General features: G+C 37.6%; 1 protein-coding gene across 1 annotated transcript in view; it reads right to left on the bottom strand.

Moving 5' to 3' along the window:
- ABI3BP (ABI family member 3 binding protein) overlaps positions 1 to 23,240 on the bottom strand; it is a 216,487-nt gene that overhangs the window by 5,966 nt on the left and 187,281 nt on the right. The window contains exon 63 of the mRNA XM_065875880.1: positions 18,962 to 19,070. Within this exon, the coding sequence (XP_065731952.1) occupies positions 18,962 to 19,070 (109 nt within the window). The remainder of the gene's footprint in view (positions 1 to 18,961; positions 19,071 to 23,240) is intronic.

Genomic DNA, 23,240 nt, shown 5'->3' with positions numbered 1-23,240 from the left:
TACCAGATACTACATAGGAAAAGTAATACACACAAACCCCAAGAGATAATTATTTTCTTATTTTTCAGTTAAGAGCAATGACGCTTTTAACCATTGTACTCTTATTGTCTTTGCTTTTCCAAACTTTGTGATATGGGGATTAAAACATGCAGGGTTTTCATTTATTTATTTTAAAAACTTTTTAACATCTTTATTGGAGTATAATTGCTTTACAATGTTGTGTTATTTTCTGCTTTATAGCAAGGTGAATCAGCTATACGTATACATAGGTCCCCATATCTCCTCTGCATCTTTATTCCTGTCCTGCCCCTAAGCTCTTAAGAACCTTTTTGTTTTAGATTCCATATGTATGTGTTAACATATAGTATTTGTTTTTCTGTTTGAGTTACTTCACTCTGTATGACAGGCTAGGTCTGCATCTTTATTCCTGTCCTGCCCCTAGGTTCTTCAGAACCTTTTTTTTTTTTAGATTCCATATATATGTGTCAGCATATGGTATTTGTTCTTCTTTTTCTGAGTTACTTCACTCTGTATGACAGACTAGGTCCATCCACTTCACTACAAATAAATTTCGTTTCTTTTTAGGGCTGAGTAATATTCCATTGTATATATGTGCCACATCTTCTTTATCCATTCATATGTCGATGGACACTTAGGTTGCTTCCATGTCCTGGCTATTGTAAATAGTGCTGCAGTGAATATTGTGGTACATGAGTTTTTGAATTATGGTTTTCTCAGGGTATATGCCCATTAGTGGGACTGTTGGGTTGTATGGTAGTTCTATTTTTAGTTTTTTAAGGAACCTCCATACTGTTCTCCATAGTGGCTGTATCAGTTTACATTCCCACCAACAGTGCAAGAGGGTTTCTTTTTCTCCATACCCTCTCCAGCATTTATTGCTCATAGATTTTTTTTAAATTAATTTATTAATTTTTGGCTGTGTTGGGTCTTCGTTTCTGTGCGAGGGCTTTCTCTAGTTGCGGCAAGCGGGGGCCACTCTTCATCGCGGTGCGCGGGCCTGTCACTGTTGTGGCCTCTCTTGTTGCAGAGCACAGGCCCCAGACGCGCAGGCTCAGTAGTTGTGGCTCATGGGCCTAGTTGCTCTGCGGCATGTGGGATCTTCCCAGACCAGGGCTTGAACCCGTCTCCCCTGCATTGGCAGGCAGATTCTCAACCACTGTGCCACCAGGGAAGCCCTGTTTGTAGGTTTTTTGATGATGGCCATTCTGACCAGTGTGTGGTGATACCTCATTGTGGTTTTGATTTGCATTTCCCTAGTGATGTTGAGCATCCTTTCATGTTTATTGGCAGTCTGTATATCTTCTTTGGAGAAATGTCTATTTAGGTCTTCTGCCCAATTTTGGATTGGGTTTTTTTTTTTTTTTTGATATTGAGCTGCATGAGCTGCTTGTAAATTTTAGAGATTAATCCTTTGTCAGTTGCTTCGTTTGCAAATATTTTCTCCCATTCTGAGGTCTTTTGGTCTTGTGTATGGTTTCCTTTGCTGTGCAAAAGCTTTTAAGTTTCACTGGGTCCCATTTGTGTATTTTTGTTTTTGTTTCCATTTCTCTAGGAGGTAGGTCAAAAAGGACCTTGCTGTGATTTATGTCATAGAATTAAAACATTCAGGGTTTTTAGAGTGAAAAACTGCACATGAAAGCATTTTGTAAACTAATCAACTGGTAGAAGGTGCCATTGTCCTTTGCAGTAAGACTGCTGATATAAAGCCACCCATCTCACTCATTTAAATAAATTGCACATACATGGGGTGCTCTGGCATAGAATACTTTCCACAGATTAAATTCTAGCTCAGAGGCCTGATGAACTTATTAAAAAAAAAAATGGTGAACTGAAAGTGGAAAAAGAAATCACAGGCACCTGGACTTGGATTCAAGCAGGCAATGCATTCCACACTCCAGGCCATTGCCAAAAAGCTCTGTGCTTTGGCCAAGTCTGATTGCTGAAATTATTTCCATGTCTTTTTATTTCACAGTTATTTACACTTCAGCTATATTTGTAGAATGGCCACAAATATTGATAAGCTACTTTGGGGGATTGTTTTTTGGTTTTTTCCCCACCGTTTTAGGATACTTGACAAGTTTTGAAGAAATCATTTTAAATTAATTAACTGCATGAGAACTAAAAGGCACATATTTTTGGCTGATTAAACAGAAAATATATAACAGAATATATTTTAAAAGGCAAAATCTTTCCCAAGAAGCACATTTTATCACAAGATTTATGACACTGTAGGTAGAAGAGAGTAATGTCTCAGAGAAAATATTGATTATACATAGGGAATAAGCATAGGATTTTAGCTGTGGAAAAATCCCATAGAGGAGAAGAAAGTTATTTAAAATAAAAAGTACAGAATAAATAAAACTTCAAATAAAATGTTTGGAAAATAAAGTTAAGGAAATTTTACAAATACTAGAAAAAAAGTTGAAAAATGAGAGAAAATATGGAAATGAGCAGATTTTTTCAGGGAATATAAAACTAGTAGGTTCTAGAAGAGAGAGGAGTGGAAAAGGAGGGTAGAAAATTATCTTAGAAAGTTTTTAAGTGATTTCCCAGAATTGAAAAACATGGGTTTCTAGATTTAAAAGGCCTAATATTTGCCCAGCAAGGTGAAAAAAGAAAAAAGACTAAAGCAAACAAATTGCAAAATTTCAGAGTACTGGGATAAAGACAAGATCTTAAACGTTTCTGAGAAGAAAATAGGTCCTATTCAAAGGATGCAGGACCAGAATGACGTGACATCTCAGCAGCTCTAGAAGTTAGAAAATAATGGAAAAATGCTTTCAAGCGTTCATTTTATCCTACAATCTATGTTTGGCTAAACAACAGTATCAGAATAAAACATAGATATTTTCAGACACGTAAGAACTCAAAAATATTATCTTCCATAACCTTTCTTCAAGATGTGTTTCTCAAGAAATTCCAGAAAGCGAGTAAACAAGGAAGACATGGGATATAGGAATTAGGGGGATTCGACAGAGGAGAGAGGCAAAAGATGATGGTGAGGGCTTCCAGGAGATGTTGCCATAAACAAACACAGGTAACAAATAGATGACTTGAGCACTTGACCGTTTGGAGAAATAGTCAGTCTAGACATATGGATTTAATTAACAGAAGAAATAGCTAAAATAATTGGGAATGAGAGAGGCAGGACTAAGGTGGTAACATAGGAAGCTCCTGAGCTTTCCTCCCCTCACAGACACATTGAATACACAGCTGCACATAGAGCAATTCCCTCTGAAAGAGATCCAGAAACTAGCTGAAAAACTCCTGTGCATTGGGGAAATGAGAGAATACCCCCATCAAAATGGGTAGCAAAGGCTGAGACACACTTGACATAAATCCCATCCCTGACACAGCACCATATAATCAGGAGGGAATCCCCAACTCCCAACTTCTTCCTGAGGAGCAAAGGGTTTGTAACCCACATCTGCATCCCAGCTTTTAAGACTCTTACCTGAGGGATGGGTCCCCTAAACATCCAGCTCTGAAAGCCATTTGGGCTTGTGTTTATGAGACCCATAAGGATATAGCAAATCCACTTCTTCACAAGTGCATGAGCACTCACTATGGCCGAGCAAAAGGGCACAATCACCTATCTCAATATTTCTCTGAAAGATGTGTGTTTATCTTCCAGTGTTTAAAGCTGCAACCTGAGGGTCAGGATTTTAATTTAGCAAGCTCTGGGGGCTGTGATCCTCTCTGGAGACCAGGGGAGCCATTGGATGCTCTCCCACCTTCTCTCTCCAGCCTGCTCAAAGTTGCTAGTATCTGCCTGGAAGGAGGTTGTAAACATGTCTGTGCCCTAGTCTTTACAGCTTCCATCCAAAGGGATGAGTCCTTGGATCACCTGGCTCTGATAGCCAATGTGTTACTTAGCCATTCACGAGTCCCACAGGACTGTGGCAAAGAAGCAGTTTTTAACTAGCTGCCCCCCAGGGCTCAGCACAGAGGAAGCAGGCAAAAATGCCCATCTTCCTATCTTTCCCTGAAAGGGGTTTATATGCATCTTTTAAAAGCTTGACACCTGAGGGTGAAGCTTTTAGTTTTAGCACATGTTTAGGGGTTGTCTGTGATCTTCCCCAGCAACAGGGAAGTTGGCATACACCTTCCCTGCCCTCTTCCTTCAGCCTGCTACAACAATAAAACCAAGCCACTAGTATTTCCCTGGAAGGGGCTCTTACAAATGGCTGACACCCCAGCTTTTGCAGCTGCTGCCCAAGGAATAGGTCTCCATATTGCCTGTCTCTGAGAGCCAGTGGACTTGTGTTCACAAATTCCACAGGACTAGCAAACAAAAAGCAGTTTTTAATAGATGCAGGAACACACTTCCCTAACCTATCTCCCTGCCCTAACTATATCCTGGGCCCAGCAGGCAAAAACAGCCATCTCCTAGTGTTTCCCTTGAGAAATGTAATATTTCCTGCCATATCAGTAAACAAAGGATGTCACAGTCATCAGCAATTGCAGCCCTCCAATGTGAGCCCTGAGGGAACTCAGGAAGGAAAGAATACCTGCCATCTAGCAGCCATCAGACTGCAGCCACTCCCTACAGTGAGCCCTGAGGAAACTCAGGATGTAAAAACACTGGCCCCAGATAGCTGAGGTGCATATCAAAGGAATGATTTCAGTAAGCCTAGACTCTTGCATCTTCCCATACAAAGAAAAGTGCTAAATTCCTTAACTTGGGATATCTGGTTTTCTTTAACAGTAATCTTTTGATGTTCTGACTACCTGCTCTTTGTTGCAAAACTATCCTGGTTCCCTGCCTTGCCTCTGCAGAGCAGTTCTCCCAGGGTTACTTGAGATGCTGCCTCCCAGGCTTGAAGTCCTAAAAACGCCCACCAAATAAAATATAACTCTCAACTTTTAGGTTGTGAATATTTTTAAAGTCAACACCCTGGAAGCGGCTTAACTACATAATTTCCCACCTGCTGCCTAGGGCCCAGCTTATAATCAGCCTGCATGTAGATGCTGACTGTGTTCCTCCCCTTTGGGACACTCATGAGTTTTGGCATACCCCCAGCTACCAGGAGCCACTAAGAACAAAGAAAGTTGCTTGGACAATCTTAGAGGTTTGAGAAACAACTACGAGCTCAGGTTGGGCTGATTCAAGAGGTTCATTTCCTACCTGAGACCATTCTATTGAGACTGGGAGAGGCGGCTGTTTTATCTAATGTGCAGAAACCAAACAGAGAATCAAGGAAAATGAAGAAACAAGAATATGTTTCAAGGAAAATGAAGAAACAAGAATATGTTCCAAGCAAAAGAACAAGAAAAATCTCCAGAAACAGATCTTAATGAAATGGACAAGTGATTTACCCAATAAAGAGTTCAAAATAAGTCATTAAGATGCTTACCAAGGTCAGGAGAACAATGCGTAAACAAAGTACAAAGGGATAGAAAATATTAAAAAGTGCCAAACCAGAAAACACAGAGTTAAGAATATAATAATTGACCTGAAAACTTCATTAGAGGAGTTCAACAGCAGACTAGATAAGTGGAAGAAATGGTCAGTGGATGCAAAGATGGGGCAGTGAAATTCATCCAATCAGAGGAGCAATGAAAAAGCTTGAGAGATGTATGGGACACCATCAAGTGGATCAAGATATGCATTATATGAGTCCCAGAACGAGGAGAGGGAAAGAAAGAGGGTAGAAAGCTTATTCAAAGAAATAACAGCTGAAAACTTTCCTAACCAGGGTAAAGAAACAGACATCCAGATAAAGGAAGGCCAGAGAGTTCCAAATGGAATCCAAAGAGGTCCACACCATGAGACCCACATTAATTTTAAGAGATCCACATTAATGATAATAAAATTGTCAAAAATTAAAGACAAGGAAAGAATCTTAAAAGCAGCAGGGGAAAAACAACTTGTTATGTACAAGGGAGCTCCCATAGCAATATCAGCAGAGTTTTCAGCAGAAACTTTCAGGCCAGAAGGGACCAGCAGATATATTCAAAGTGCTGAAACTAAAAAAAAAAGAAAAAATTCTCAGCAAAGTTGCTCTTCAGAATTGAAGGCGAGATAAAGTTTCCCAGACAAACAAAAGCTGAAAGAGTTCATCACCACTACATCACCCTTATAAGAAATGTTAAGGAGAGTTCTTCAAACGGAAACAAAAGGATGCTAATTAGTAATAGGAAAACGATAAAGTATAAAACTCAATGGTAAAAGTAAATACACAGTTACATTTGGAATACTCTAATGTTGAAATTGTCATGGGTAAATCACTTCTAACTCTAATATGAGAGTTAAAAGACAAAAATATTACAATAACTAACTATAATAATTTGTTAATGGGTATACAGTGTAAAAATGTAAATTGTGGGGCTTCCCTGGTGGCACAGTGGTTGAGAGTCCGCCTGCTGATGCAGGGGACACGGGTTCGTGCCCTGGTCCAGGAGGATCCCCATGCCGCAGAGCGGCTGGGCCCGTGAGCCATGGCTGCTGAGCCTGCGCGTCCGGAGCCTGTGCTCCGCAACAGGAGAGGCCACAACAGTGAGAGGCCCGCATACCGCAAAAAAAAAAAAAAAAAAAAAAAAAAAAAAAGTAAATTGTGGCATAAAAACAAAACGTGGAGAGAAGAGTGTAAAAAAGTAGAGTTTTTGTGTGTTTGAAGTTGTCATCAACTTAAAACAGACATAAGACGTTTTATGTAAACCTCATGGTAACTACAAAGTAATAACCAATGATCGATACACACACACAAAAAAGAGAACAGAATCACAGCATAACACTACAGAAATTCATCAAATCACAAAGGAAGAGAGGAAGAGAGGAGCAAAGGAATTATAAAACAACCAGAAAATAATGAAAAAAATAGCAATAGTAAGTCCATATCTATCAGTAATTATTTTAAATGTAAATGGACCAAACTCTAATTAAAATACAGAGTGGCTGAATGGATTAAAAAACCAAGACCCATCTAATTCTCCTAAAAGAGACTGACTTCACCTTTAAGGATACACATAGACTGAAAGAGAAGGGATGGAAAAGATATTCCATGCAAATGGAAACCAAAAGACAGCAGGGATACCTATATTTATAAAAGACAAAATAGACTTTAAGCCAAAGATTGTGATAGGACACAAAGAAGGTCATTATATAATGATAAAGGGGTCAGTTTATCAAGAGGATATAACATCTGTAAACATGTACACAACATAGGAGGGCCTTAGTATATAAAGCAAATATTAACAGATCTGTGGAAGAAATAGCACTACAGTAATAACAGGGAACTTCAATGCCATGCTTTCAACAACGTATATATAGAACACCCATACAGAAAATTAATAAGGAGACACTGGACTTAACATAATGTTAAAGCAGATGGACCTAAAGGACATATAAAGAACATTCCATCCAAAAGCAACAGAATACACTTTCTTCTGAAGAGCACATGAAACTTTCTTCAGGATAAGTCATCTGTTAGGCTGCAAAACAAGCCTTAATAAATTTAAGAAAATGGAAATCATATAAAGTGTATTTTCTAACCACAATGGTAAGAAAATAGAAATCAGTTAAAAGAAGAAATTGGAAATTTCACAAATATGTGGAGATTAAACAACAAACATGCTACTGAACAACGAATGGGTCAAAGAAAAAAAATCAAGAGTAATCAAAATATATCTTGAGCCAAAGGAAAATGAAAAGACAACATACCAAAATTTTGGAATGCCTCAAAAGCAATTCCAAGAGGGAAATTTATAGAAATAAATGCCTACATTAAGAAAAAAGAAAGATATCAAATAAGCAACCTAATTTTACACCTCAAGGAATAAGAAAAAGAAGAAAAAACTAAGCCCAAAGTTAGTAGAAGGAAGGAAATAACAAAGATCAGAGCAGAAGTAAAAGAAATAGGGACCAAAAAACAATACAAAAGATCAACAAAACTAAGAGCTGTTTTTTTATAAAGATAAATAAAACTGACAAACCTTTAGCTACAGTAACTAAGAAAAAGAACTCAAATAAAATTAGAAAATCAGAAATAAAAGGAGACATAACAACTGGTGCTACAGAAATACAAGGGATCATAAGAGACTACTATGAACAATTATACACCAACAGATTGGATAACCTAGAAAATTGTATAAATTCTTAGAAACATACAACCTACCAAGACTAAATCATGAAGAAATAGATAATTTGAATAGACTAATTACTAGGAAGGAGATTGAGTCAGTAATCAAAAACTTCCCAACAAACAAAAGCCCAGGACCAGATGGGTTTACCAGTGAATTCTAGCAAACATTTAAAGAAGAATTAACACCAATCCTTCTCAAAGTCTTCCTATAAATTGAAGGGGAGGGGGGAACTCCCAAACTCATTTTCTGAGGCCAGCATTACGCTGATACCAAAGCAGACAAGGACACTACAAGAAAAGAAAATTATAATCCAATATTCCTGATGAAACATAGATGCAAAAATCCTCAACAAAATATTAGCAAACTGAGTTCAACAGTACATTAGAAGGATCATAAACCATGATCAAGTGGGATTCATTCCAAGAATGCAAAGATGGTTCAACAGCCAGAAATCAATCAATGTGATATACCATATTAACAAAATGAGGAATAAAAATCTATATAACCTATGTGAACTCAATAGATTCAGAAAAAGCATTTGACAAAATTCAGCATTCTTTCTTGATAAAAACTCAACAAACTTGGTACAGAGGAAATGTACCTCAACATAATAAAGGCTTATATGACAAGCCCATTGAGCTAACATCATACTCAATGATGAAATGCTGGAAGCTTTTCCTCTAAGATCAGGAACAAGACAAGAATGCGCACTCTCACCACTTTTATTCAACATAGCACTGGAAGCTATTAGTCAAGAGAAGGAAATTAAAAGATGCCCAGATTGGAAAGGAAGAAGTAAAACTTCTATTTGCAGATGATGACATGACATTATATATAGAAAACCCTAAACGCTCCACCAAAAAGCTGCTAGAACTAATACATTTGGTAAAGTTGCAGGATACAATATTAATATATAGAAATCTGTTGGTTTTCTATATACCGAAAACAAACTATCAGAAAGAGAAATTAAGCAAACAATTTACATTTACAATAGCCTCAAAATTTACAATAGCCTCGAAAATAATAAAATACTTAGGAATAATTTTAAGGAGATGAAAGATCTGTACACTAAAACCTTTAAGACATTGATGAAAGAAATTGAAGAAACAACAAATAAAATGAAAGATATTCCACATTCATGGATTGAAAGGATTAATATTGTTAAACTGTCAGTACTACCCCAAGTGATCTACAGTTTCAATGCAATCCATATCAAAATTCCAATGGCATTTTTCACAGAAATAGAAAAAACATTTCTAAGACTCATATGGAATCACAAAAGACCCTAAGTAGGCAAAGCTGGAGGCCTCACATGTCCTGATTTCAAACTATATTACAAAGCAATAATAATCAAAACAGTATGGTATGGGCATAAAAAAAGACACATAGATCAATGGAACAGAATAGAGAGCCCATACATAAACCTACATGTATATGGTCAATTAATTTATGACCAAGGAGCCAAGGATTCACAATGGGGAAAGGCTATTCCCTTGAATAAATGGTGTTGGGAAAACTGGATAGCCACATGCAAAAGAATGAAGCTGGACTCCTATTGTATACCATACCTAAAAATCAACTCAAAATGGTTCAAAGACTTGAACACGAAACCTGAAATCATAAAACTCCTCAAAGAAAAAATAGGTGATAAGCTCCTTGATATCAGTCTAGGCAATAATTTTTGGATCTGACTCCAAAAGCAAAGGCAACAAAAGCGAAAATAAATAAGTGGGACTATATCAAACTGAAAATCTTCTGCACAGCAAAAGGAGACATCAACAAAATGAAAAGGCAAGCTATAGAACGGGAGAAAATATTTGCAAATCATGTATCTGATAAGTGGTTAATATCCAAAATATATAAAGAACTCACAGAACTCAATAGCAAAAAAGCAAATAACCCAATTAAGAAATGGGCAAAGGACCTGAAAAGACACTTTTCAAAAGAAGACATACAAATAGCCAATAGGTACATGAAAGAATGCTCAACATCATTAATCATCAGAGAAATGGAAATCAAAACCCCAATGAGATATTACCTCACACCTGTTAGGATGTCTATTATCTAAAAGACAAGAGATAGCAAATGCTGGTGTGAGGATGTGGAGTAAAGGGAACCCTTGTGCACTGCTGGTAGGAATGTAAGCTGGCACAGTCACTCTGGGGAACAATATGGAGGTTCCTCAAGAAATTAAAAATAGAACTACCATATGACCCAGTAATCCCACCTCTGGGTGTATATCCAAGGAAATGAAATCATTATCTTGAAAAGATATCTGTACTCCCATGTTCATAGCAGCATTATTCACTCTAGGCAAGGTATGGAAACAACTTAAGTGTCCATTGACAGAAGAATCGATAAAGAAATTATGATGTGTATACACAAACACACACACACACACACACACACATACACATACATACAGCTGACCCTTGAACAATGTGGAGGGTTACAGGTGCCAACCCCCCAAGCAGGTGAAAATCTGAGTATTGCTATCTCTGCCTCAAAAATGGAGGAATTGATAAATGACTCACCCAAGGGCAAGAAGCTGAAAAGTTTGGATAGAATCAGGACTCAAACCCTAATTCTTTTGATTCTGCATATTATGATCTCTAATCAAACACAAACTTTAGTCAAAGATCTGTAAAATGAAAATACAGGTACTGTATTTATTGAAAAAAATCCACATGTAAGTGGACCCATGCAGTTCAAACCTATGTTGTTCAAGGGTCAACTGTACGTATGTATGTGTATACACACACACACACAATGGAGTGTTATTCAGCCTTAAAAATAAAGTAAATCCTGTCATTTGCGATAACATGAATGAAACTGGAGGGCATTATGCTAAGTGAAATAAGCCAGGCAGAGAAAGACAAAGAGTTCATGGTATCACTTATATGTGGATCTTTAAAAAACAACGTCAAACTCATAGAAACGGAGAGAGTAGAAAAGTGACTGCAAGGGCTGGGGTAAATAGACGTTGGTAAAAGGGTACAAACTTCAGTTGTAAGATGAATAGGATCTGAGGAGCTAATGAATAACATGGTGACTATAGTTGAAACACTGTACTGTATAATTGAAATTTGCCAAGAGATTATAATTTAAATGTTCTCACCAATTAAAAAATAGTAAATATATGATGTAATAGATATATTAATTAATTCAGGGGGAATCCTTTCATAATGTATATGTATATCAAGTCACGTTGTACGCTTTAAGTATCTTATAATTTTTTTCATCAATTATACCTTAATAAAGCTGAAAAAAGAAGAAAATTATTGAAAATTGTTGCTTCTGGCAAATGGAATTTAGGAATAGGAACGAACTGCTTTGTAGTATTTGAGCTTTAAAACCATGTACATGTTCTTCTGATAAAAATGAAAATTAAATTTAAAAAGCTATTTCTAAGACCTACTTCATCAAAATGAATATCTAAGTGGAGTACAGTCCAGGTGACAGCTGCAGTCAAGCCTTTGGGCCTTGTAGAGGACAAGCCAAATGAATAACACCCCTGGCAGAAGCCATGCCTGGTTTTGCCCAGATAGGTATGGATCCAAACAAAAACAATTTTCCCAGCTGCCCTATCAGAAAGCAGCATGGCTCTGTGGTTAAGGCCATGGGTTTTGGAGCCAGAAAGAGTTGGGTTCACAGCTGCACTAATGTGTAACTTTAAGGTAAGTAACTTAATCTCTCTGAGCCTCAATTTCCTCAAGTATAAAGATGAGGATAATAATGGTATTTGTGAGGATACTATCAATTATAGTAATTATAACCTCATAAGGGTATATGAGTGCATTTATGTGAGTGCAAACATGTGAGTTTCTTATGAGGATTAAATGAGATGATACATGTAAAAGCAAGGTACCAGGCACATAGTAAGTCATTATAAATATTCTCTAGTATTATATCTCTAAAAAATTATTTTAAAGGTGCTTCTATTCTTGGGGAATTTGACACACACTGCCATAGAACTCTCAAGGCAGAACTGTTCTATGTCCACATACTTGCTTTTGTGTTTGTAAAGGTTATAAGAAGGGCATCTGTGGTTCACGGGCAAAACTGACAGAGATAGGGAAGCTCCAACCTGTGGGATCTAGCCTGAGGTAAACCTCCAGGTCTGGTTAGGGCAGACACTTCTCCCCGCCTCCCCTTCCTTTGCTCCTCCCTATAACGATTTTCCTCTATTTTTACCCATAATATACAGGTGAAGTATAGTTTTCATTACTTGATAAACTTAACAAAAGCTCATAAACCTCAGGCAACCACTTTTTATATAGAAAGCCCCCCCCCCCCGCCCCGTAGCTCTTTGTTGGTTTGAATTGTTTTGTTAGCTGATTGGCCCCTAGTGTCATCTTGAAATATTTGGGCCCCATTCAGGTTGGTTTTCAGTCAGAGGGAAAGAAAGGGAAGAGGGGAAAAAGAAAAAAAAAAAAGAGTAAAGAGCAGTGGAATAGGGAAATCAAATCAGTCAGTTCTCCAAGGACACTGCAGGGTTATGGAAAGCATTTCTGGATACCTGCCATGTGCAGGCATTGTGCTGGCCTGGGAATACAGATGAGAAGCAAAGGGCAGAGCTGCGGAGATACTTCGAGGACAAAATAAGCCTAAATCGGACAGAAGAGAGAGGAGCCGGGCATCAGCAGGCATCAGGGATCATTAATTAGCTGCCTAGTAGGTCCTTAGGGACATTTCTTTTCTCTCCCATTTCTGTGAGGGGACACACAAATTCCAAATCTGGGCTGCACTCTAATTCCGTAGTGTTGCTATGAGTATCTCGCACCCCCTCCCTAGATACTGAGGAGCTCAAGGTGAAAAGGAATAAAAAGCAGCAGCATAGCACAGGGAGATCAGCTCGATGCTATGACCACCTAGAGGGGTGGGATACGGAGGGTGGGAGGGAGATGCAGGAGGGAGGGGTTGTGGGGCCATAGGTATACATAGAGCTGATTCACTTTGTTATACAGCAGAAGCTAACACAACAATGTAAGGCAATTATACTCCAATAAAGATGTTAAAAAAAAAGCATATGGCGATATGAAAAGAAGAATTGCTCTTTTTAGAGACTAGTGGAGTTCCGTGCTCTTAGCTGTTCTTCTGCCTGATGAAAAGTTGCAAACCTGAGCAATCAACTCAATTTCTTCCTTCTTTAATGAGGAAGCAATTATTCTGCTGCTGCTCAGACCTACAATAAAACTAAATAAAATGCCCAGTGCTCTGGCAGCTTATTTTATTCCTTTCTACAGAGCCAACGAGAAGTATATTGTAAGTTCATAGACTGCAGAGACCAGAATTTCACAAAAACCATATGAATAAGGGCATAATGGCCATTCCACATACCTGGTTTGTTCAATCAGATTTACAGTATACAAGAAGTTGCTGCCTCTATTCCAGTTTATTTTTAGTGCCAAGGTTTTATTAAGTCAAACAACATAAACCAACGGTCCCAAACTATCTTTGCTGTCAGCTACAGGAAACTTTGGTAGGTTTTAGTCTTAGAGGAAGAACTGTTCTCCAGAATCCTCCCAAACCACAGACGACAGTTGAAGTACTTGAGCAGGTTAAGTAAACTTGATTTATCTTAATTCTCAGACAGAGTGCCTTTTCCATAGGAAATCGCTAGACCACATGTATGTCTAGCACACAAAGTGGATTCTTCAGTTTTTTAGCCAAGCAAGGAGACACAGGGTCTCAAATAATTTGTCTGAAAACAAATCACAGACCACAGACATCGATTCAAAGCAAAAATGGTTTAACAGGACAATTCTACTTGCTGTAAGATGGACCTAGGTTTTGGTTTTATTTTCAGTTCCAGTTTTCCCACTGATTCTGTGCATGGCTTCAGATAGCATAAGATTACATCATTTTAGAGCTGGGAGAGATTTCAAGATCAATTAGTCCACACTTTGTATCCTTTTAAGCAGTGGTGCAACACAATTTTTTAAGCCATATACTTTATCATTTCTTCCATTCACAGAACTAAATATAATCATAGTGGTCTTTGCAAACAAAGTAGTTGGCTCCGGACAGGAGAGGCTCTTCGTAATATTTTTCTTTTAGTTCAACAAGAGCCACACAATGAGGTTTCATGGGGAAAAAAATTAAGTGGAAAATAAATATTGGAGAGTGGCCTAGATGGGTACTGATTCAGTGGACACTAACATCTCTACATTTTCTTTGTATTTTAGGGACGGGGGTGAGAGAGGGATCCTCCAAAGAATGTGATAGAGTTGTGCCACAGCCTCTTGCCTCTGTTCACAGATCTCCTGCTTCACCTGACTAAAACAGCTCTGGCTGCCCACAAACAGCCCCTCTTCCTTGCGTACATCTATCACCCCAGCTGCAAGAAGCCATCAGCAAGGCCGGGCCTGTCCCTGCTGTGCCGCCCTGGGAGCTGCACCCAGGTTCCTCAGGGCAGCCAAGCGGCTGTGTTTTCTAGAGACAGAAACATCTCACGCCAGGTATGCAGCTGAACTCTCCCAGCAGCAAGACACCTGCTGGATGGTCCCATACTGTGGGTTATTTTTTGAGCTTCTGCAGAGTAAATAAAAGTTGGCTAAGTCGTTAAAAATGGGCAGGGAGACGGTAACATCATTGACTGTCTTTTTGATTCTAGAATAGGTGTGTGAACACTTAGAATTTTTATCCCCTAAAGCCCTGTAGATCTATTTTCTCTGCCTTGATTCTCCTGGATGTTCTAACACCAAGCTCTACTCCACCTATGTCACTGTGTAACGATTAGCCAGTAATTATCACCTGTTTTTAGAGCTCCTGTTTTTTAGTCAGGACAAATGATGGAAAATGCGACTAAAATAAATTCTTTATATGTGTCTCCTAGAATTGGAAAAAAGCTAGATATTCTTTCAGAAGTTATTATCTTCCAGCTTTTCAAAGAGGGAATTCCAGAACCTCATGGGGGAATTTTAACAGCTATAATTCAAAGTTTGCTTATTTAGGGAGTTTACTATGTATTTTGACTCAAAATTTTCCTCAAGTAATGAAATGTGACTGAAGTCATTCTTTATAGCTAATAAAAACCACCTGCTAACTACTTCCTTTTTATTTTACAGGGAGTCTTTTATTAACATTAATCTTGGATCATGGTTGGGGTAGAGAAGATACAATAGAAAGGAACGTTGCCTTAACAACGTAAGACAGTATGGAAAAAGCTTGCATCAAAAGAGCCAACAAACCTACATTGGGGAACTCGTAGTTTTATTATACTTGCTGTAGCCTTGCTGTCAGTAGTAACTTTGAAGACTACTTATATTTCACCTAAGTTGTGCACGTGGATTTCACGTGGAATACTACTGTTCTTTCTTTTCTTGCCGGCCTGCTTCATGCCATCCTATCCTTTACTGTCAAGTTCTTGTCTCAAGTATTCCACGAGGCTTTCTCTCCTCTTCTAAATTGCAGAACCTGAGTGTAAGTCCTACATCGGCATGTTCTTTTATTCTATGTTATGATGTTTCGTGGGTGTTAGTTTTGTTTCCTCAGGTAACTTTAGGCTCAGAAATCTCAAAGTAAATGAAATGATTTGACTTCACTTTATTCTTCCTTGGTTATTTGACCAATAGGGGTTTCAACACATAATTTTAATATTTCAGCTCAAAACATTTTTGCCCATTAGATAGACAGATTAATCTCCATCATACCTCTGACAGTGCAGAATATATTTACAAGCTCAGTGGGGGCTGGGATCTACTGAACTACTAGACCACCACAAAGTTTCCCATGGCATAGACTAAATAATTTTCATTAGAAAATTTATATCCATGTATGTTATATTTGTCCCCAGTGTGAGAATGTTCTTTACTTCAAACTACTGATATACAACTTTTAAATCATGACCCATTAGGGACTATCAATATAATCCTGGTCAAATCACATTTATGAACATTAACAGTCTTTATATCTAAATGGATTTCATTTAATTGTACCAAACGAAAAATAACATTAAATAAGCCACATACAGACATGCATAGTGGCCCCAAATTTATGCCAAGTTGTAAAACTTGGCATGGAGTTCTGATTACAGGGATTCCTAATCTTAGTTTAATACTGCTTTTTCTTAAGACAAATCCAGAAAGGGCTTCCTTTGGGCTTTGCTCGTCTTGGGATAAGGATAGGTTGCAGGGGTCCTCCTTAGAAGGTACACTGATGACAGACAGCAGAGACAAGCAAGACACATAGGAGGAGGGTGGGATAAAGAGGACAAGGTTGTAGCTGAGTCTGAAACAATTACAACCAGAAGCTAGATGTGAACCCCATGACCTGATCGGTCCTGTGATTCCAGAATGAAATCCAGCTCAGCCCAAAGGCACGTTTCTCTTATGTACCTATTTGACAAATTAGGTCAGATGCCAGAATGGTACTCATGAAAGAAATTAACAAAAAGTTCTTTTAGTTAGATTTGTTCTACCAACTGCTATTCATTATAAGTAGCTCTAGTATCAAAAGTGATTATTCCAACTAAATGAAAGTCAGAATGAAAATGAAAGTCAGAGCAAGGCACTCCCCAGTTACCATCTTTTAGGGTCTCCCCATCACTTGACCATGTTTCTTGATCTGGCGCAGAAGGCCCTCCCTAACTTGGCTTCTGCTTCTCTCGGCTTCTATGGCTTCTGTCCACTTTTCACCCCTCACACTGGTGAAAACAGCCCGTTATTCACCACACACAACCGTGTCATTTCGGGCCACTGCTCTGAGGTGTGCTATCCTCCCTGACATTCCTTTCTCTTAACTGTCACTTAGCTGGGTCCAGCCTACTCCTCCTTCACGCCTCAGCCTAGGGGTCACCTCCCCCAGGAAGTTTTTCCTAATTTCCCCACACTTTGCGATGTGCCGCCCACTCTGGGCTTCTGTCGCCCCTGGTGCAGACTTCTACCAGAACTCTCACCACTTTGTGTAGAATAATCGGTCATTAGCGACCTACCCCACTAGCCTCGAGCTCCTCAAGGGCAGGTACCATGCTTACTCCTGTTTGTAGGCACAACACCAAGCACAGGGCTGAGCACATTGTCGGCACTCAGTAAATGTTAGCTGAATGCAGACCCCAACCTTTTACCAACAAATCAGGTTTAAAATGTCACTGGCATTATTCTACCTCTGATTATGAGCTAATAGGTGCACTGTGAAATCCGAGAACAGCCTGATTCAGAAAAGGAATACAATGAACATTTAGAAATTGGATGCCCTTCAATGTACGTTCTGTGTACTACACAGCTCACTTTTTCTTAAGTGGAATAAAAAGCAAGAAACTGCAGAGAAAAGCCAAGTTTTGTAAGCCCAAATCCACCTATTAAAAAGTCCAAATTAAATGACCTTTTCTCTTTTACTCTTTCCTTAAAATAAATTATAGGCTCTCTCCCTGTTAATCTTGCTAAGGAAACAGAACCAAGATCATCAAATGGGCTTTTACTGAAATATAGGCTTATTTTGGCTAACTTAATACCTTCAAGAAAATTAGCAGTTGCAAAATTCTCCATATTACAACTCAGAGAACTTAAAAGAAGAAAACATACACTGCTGGAAAAGTGTTGTTTTTGCTGTATAGGACTACAGTTTATATACAGCAAACCATCTATAATGAATTAGATACTTCCTTTTCTCCTGAAAAGATTAGAAAAGTCTCCCTGCTGTCAGAGCCCAAAGAGGCTCTTCTGGGTGTCACAATCAATACCCAATTCAATTCAGTCACATGACAATGAAAGATACAAGAAATAAAACATGAAAAAAAAAATCTTTGATGCTGAAGTTCCAGTCTTCACCTCCACTGATCTTTTTCAACACTGAGGAACTTTATCAAGTTATGAAATACTCAATCTGGAAAAACTGATTGTGTGAAAATTGATCTATGTTGCTTGGGATACTATAACGTAAGATGTCAGGGGTGTTTTTGTTTTGTTTTATACTGAAAGTATAGACAGTTTATCAGACAATGTTTTGGAGCTTGAAGGAAGAAATCGATTTTTCACAGAGAGTGAAATTTGGTCCAGAAATGAATTTAGCACATTGGCTTTATCATGGAAATGCTTGGCTGTATCCATTTGAGAATCTCCTTGAGCAATACATTTGATAATTTCGCCATGTAAAACAAAACAAAAACAAAAAACCCTTTCCCGACTACATTTCTAGAAACGCCTAAGGCCCTTATTTTTCTTGAAATAATAAAATGAACTGATAAAATATTAGGTATTTTAGATTTAAAAAGGAATCACAAAACTATACAGCAAGATAAACAACCTGGTATCAATGTGTAGTAAGGAATGCCAAGAAAAGTTGTTTATTATTGAACAGTTGTTAATATTATATATGTCCATTTTCAAAAATCTATTCTCATTGGTCTATATTAAAAAGACCCAAAAGCAAAGGGTTACTGTGTCTGGGACTAGTCTGTAGCTATACTAAGCATTAACTATTACAAACTTTCACCTACATTTGTCACATGGCTTTTGTTTCCTTGCCCTGTCCTTCCAGCATGCCAGGCAACTTCTTCTGTGCTTCAAATCTAGTTTACACCATCCACACTCCAGTTGTCTCTGGTCTATAGACTTTTCCTCCTCTAAATTTTGGTATTTAATATCAATGTTTGATATTAATGGCCTTCTATCTTTCAGTGTTCCCAGCTATACTGTTAACTTACAAGACCATCTTGTCAGCTCTTGTATCCCCACCAATAACTTGCATATTTGTAAACCATGACTCTAGGGGTATCTAGTGCTGTGTATGGAAAGCCAAAGAATGAAATGCAAACCTGACCCTCCCTTAAGATAGAGAAGGACATTGTCATTTTACTCCTTTGTTATGATTTTTGCACTCTCAGAATTCACCTGTAATAGCACTGGTGGCTCACCTTGTGTCTGGTTTTAGATTTTCTACTGTGGAGAAGGTTTGATTTGTAGTTTGAATGGACTTGTTCTTCCCACTGAATGACCCATTTTCTCTGGATATAACTTCATATTCTGAAAAGCAAAAAAAGCCAACAGATACTTGTCTTTATGCTCTGGTGGACTGAATGTTCTCGAAGCTAACCGCATAACAGATTCAACTCTCATAAAAGTGAGCAACAAGATTGTGGGTCTAGAGACGTACACATTAGCAACTTCCAAATGGGGACTGTCAGAGGATGATGAAGCTCCCAAAGCATTTGGGAAGTTGCTCATTGACCATTTCTGTTTTCTCTTTACCAGAGCAGCAAAGGTCTGGTAACTGTGAAGACTGTTGATGCTCCTATGGTGGTGTTGGTTATGGATAACCTATGATTTTGTTAGGTAAGTCGGATCGTCTGCCATTGCTGGAAAGCCCAGTGTGGCTTTGTAAAAAACACTGTATGAGGAGCAGTGTTTCAGTAGAAGCACATTTCCTGCTCATGGGGCTTCACAATATAGCTGGGGAAATGTCACTGACTACATGGTACTGCTCCAAAAAATGGAGTTCAAAACCACAGCAGCAATAACAGTTAATCAAATGAACAATGAACTATACTTTTCTATAGTTCATTATTTTGAACTACAGAATTATGGGATTTTGCTACCTACTGCTTAAGTAAGTTACATAAATTTTGTACATACTGCTAACATCTACCCCCTTGATAATTATCCTTGAATTAAAAAAATTATGCCCTCAAAGTCTGCATAGAGATCTGCATAAATTTAACTTAAGGGCAGGTTTCTACGAATTTGTAGGGCTAATCAAACGAAAGAGACTTTCAGACTAAGAGAATATAATGTACTAATTTACTTTCCCTGCTCTCAGTTGGGGTTCAGTTTAATGCATGTGACAAGATCACACAGAGGGTTAAAAAAAATCAAACAAAAACAACCAACCAACCAACAAAACCCTACTCAAAAACAGCTTCATCAGTATGAAGAAATACACAAGTGGTGGGCATCAGGGAAAGTGGGAAGGTTGAAAAGGAGCTGGCAAGTTACTGGGGATTTCTGCTGTTAGCACTGAGACCAAAGGTAGGAGATGGATATCGGAAATAAAACTGAAATTATAGAGTAACTCATGGAGACTTATAATCACCAATTTTAATTTGGGAAGGATCTTTACTGGTGAATTTTAAAAAGCCAAAAAGGAGGATCACTTTTTCTGAGTAATTTCCCATGACCATCCTTTTGAAAATTTGAAATTAAACTGGAAGGCAATGGTCATTGTATCTGGACACATTAGTGCAGCTATTAAAGGACTAATGGCCCATATTTAAGACTCCTTCCTCAGACTCTCTGCTCCCAACCTATGTCTCAGTTGGCTTTCTATTCTAAAGAGAGGGAGAGGTAGGAGCCCAAATTCAATTATGTTCGTTTTATATCTTTTCCTCAGCTGTGAAGGGACATTTACTAGAAAAAGATCAGAGTAATTAGAAAGGAAGTAAAATTGATTTTAAAAAATGGAAACTGCATGACTTAATGGGAAGAGACAGACCAAGCCACTTGCCTGGATCTCAGTCTCAGTTTTACCATCTGTAAAATGTCCATAGTGTCTCTTCATAGTGTTGCTTGTAGGGATTAAAGAAGGAACATATGGAAAGTGCTTAATAGTATTTTGCATGTATTTTGCTCAACAGGTGGTACCTATTATTATTATATCTTTTACTATTCCTTATTATCCCCGAGTTGTGTTTTGAAACTAGGATCACAAAAATTTGAGAGATTCCAATTGGAAAGATTCAAGTGCTGCTTTGTCACCAAAAGAGCAATTTATATGACACTCCAGCTGGTTATCCATGAAAGCAATCACCTTCAAAAAACATCTTTGTTTGGGTCATTCCTCATCGACTGTGTGATATTCTTTGTAATATCACCTTAGCCTTTTAGTATACTTCAACACTTATAGCACATCTTTTCTAATTTTCTTTTGACTCAAGTTTTAAATGTTAATTTAATACTATTTTTGTCCTGAAAGACTGTAGTTTTCAAAATGGATCTAGAAGTTCCCTTCATGATTAAAAAGGTATTTAGAATTTTTCTCAGAATTCTTGTCTTAGAATGTATATATCTTCCCTTTTTAATGCTTCAAAGTGATAATAGCTTTTCATAAATCCACGAACATTATAAAAATCTACCACCAACAACAAAAAAGTATGTGTCAATATTTCTTATTTTAAATAGGGGATTTAAAAAATAATTTCATTAACAGTAAAGATATAAGAAAATCTACAGAGAACTGACACAATAATTGGTCTGTTTTTTCCCCCTCAGAGGGTTTTATTGCCCTATTATGAGATAATTCACTTAGAACATAATTATTATAAATATTGGGAACATCACTATCTGGTCAATACAGCATGAAAATAACAAATGGTAATACTACTCTCTGTTAAGTCTTATACTCACAATAAATTGATAGCAATAAGAATTATTATTATTATAAATTAAAAAACCCTGAAGTTCAAAGAGGCTAATTATAGATCCAAGTTGCATTATCTAGAACACAGTTGGTCTGGGATTTAAATCTATGTCAGCATGCTCTTGATGTATCAGAAAATGACACCTTATAAGTAATTTGAGTTGTCCAAGGACCCAGGCTGTGGCCAATCTCTATGGTGTACCTATTTCTACTTTAGTGTAGAAGGGATATGGAGAAGCATCTGAATTTGGATGCATTTACTAGAGGTGAATACATGCCTATCAATTAAAAGAAAGATTACTGACAGAAGTCAACCTGGGGAATGAAGAATATGTTTCACTCTCTTTTTGTTATCTTTCTTAATTCTTTCTTGAAAAACCATTTCCAGTGACATGAGAATTAATCTCTGTATTATCTGAGCTGCTGGTTTATAAAAGATTACATTTGAAATCAAGTGGTATTTAATGGAACACTAAAAATAAACAAAAATGGAAAAAAATAGAACAGATCATTAGGGCATATGGTCCAACACTGAAATATAGACTAAGTGAGTAATGGTTAAAAATGGACTTATTTCTATTTATAAAATATAATAGTTATAGATGTGGTCCTTATCCATGAAAATGGTTATCATAAGTCCAGTATCTAGTGAAAGATCTCAAACAGCCCGTTAACATTTAATAATAATAATAATGTTATAAAACTAGTTGGTTAGATAAAGTATATCCTATTCATGATTCTTTGAAATTACAGGTTTATATAATTTTAAAAAGTTACATGATGAAAGGAAAATCCTACTTTAAATAGCTAAATCAGATACTATTGACATACCCAAGTGAATATATATTAGATTATTAAACAGATTAACCAATTCCAACTTAATGTCCTATATTTTTAAGGCAAGTGAAATTTTATAGTTCATTTGGTCTTGTGAGAATGAAGCCTCAGACTATCACAGGAACTCTTTATTAACACTGCATATGGATTGAGAGTTTTCAACTTTTTAATACATGTAGATAATCAATACTTAGAGATTGATTTTTAGATATTGGGATGATAATACCTACTGGTGTAGTTCCAAGTAAAGAAGCAAAACTAGTCAGATCCCCAGGAACCATGGGCAGTGGCTGGTTCTTTCTCAAAACAAAGGCAAGCTTTGCATAAGAAAGGAAATTCACAAAATATGGTTAAAAATTTAAAAAGCCAGCTAAGCAAAGATAAGCTGCTTACACTGGAAGTTGCCCAGACCAAACGGTTTTGTCTGAGGAGAAATAGCTACTGTTTTCTCCTTTATTCACAGAAAACTTTTTTGGCAGATCCTGAATCTCCCCACTCCTCACCTTGCCCTGTGTACCGCTCTCTACTTTTCCTGACAGCCTCTTAGTGGGCAACTCTATTCTGCCTACCCACCACAGGCACACGGTGGCGGGGACATGGGCAGCAGGAACCTTGTGTCCTCACGCTGTTTGCTACATCCTCTAGCTGATTTGGGTTATTAGTCTTTCCACCCCTCCCCTCTACCTTGTCTATCCTGTTCACTACAGAGAATTTAAATCCCATATAACAAATTCAAAGAATGACTCAGGGTTTCTTATTTTTCATAGTCATTTTTAGAGAAATTGGATGAGTGACAGCAGAATCAAAATTTCCTGAGATAAGCAGAAAATTGACCAAGTTAAAACAATTTTCCTAAAATGATTGAAATAACTTTTAGCCTGCTTGAAAATTCTAGGTCAATCTAGAAATTGGGATGGTGAAAGGAAAACAGGTTTAAATCTTAC

Source organism: Phocoena phocoena, chromosome 4 (genome assembly GCF_963924675.1).
Source record: "Phocoena phocoena chromosome 4, mPhoPho1.1, whole genome shotgun sequence".
NCBI lineage: Eukaryota > Metazoa > Chordata > Mammalia > Artiodactyla > Phocoenidae > Phocoena > Phocoena phocoena.
This window is presented reverse-complemented; position numbering and strand designations above follow the sequence as displayed.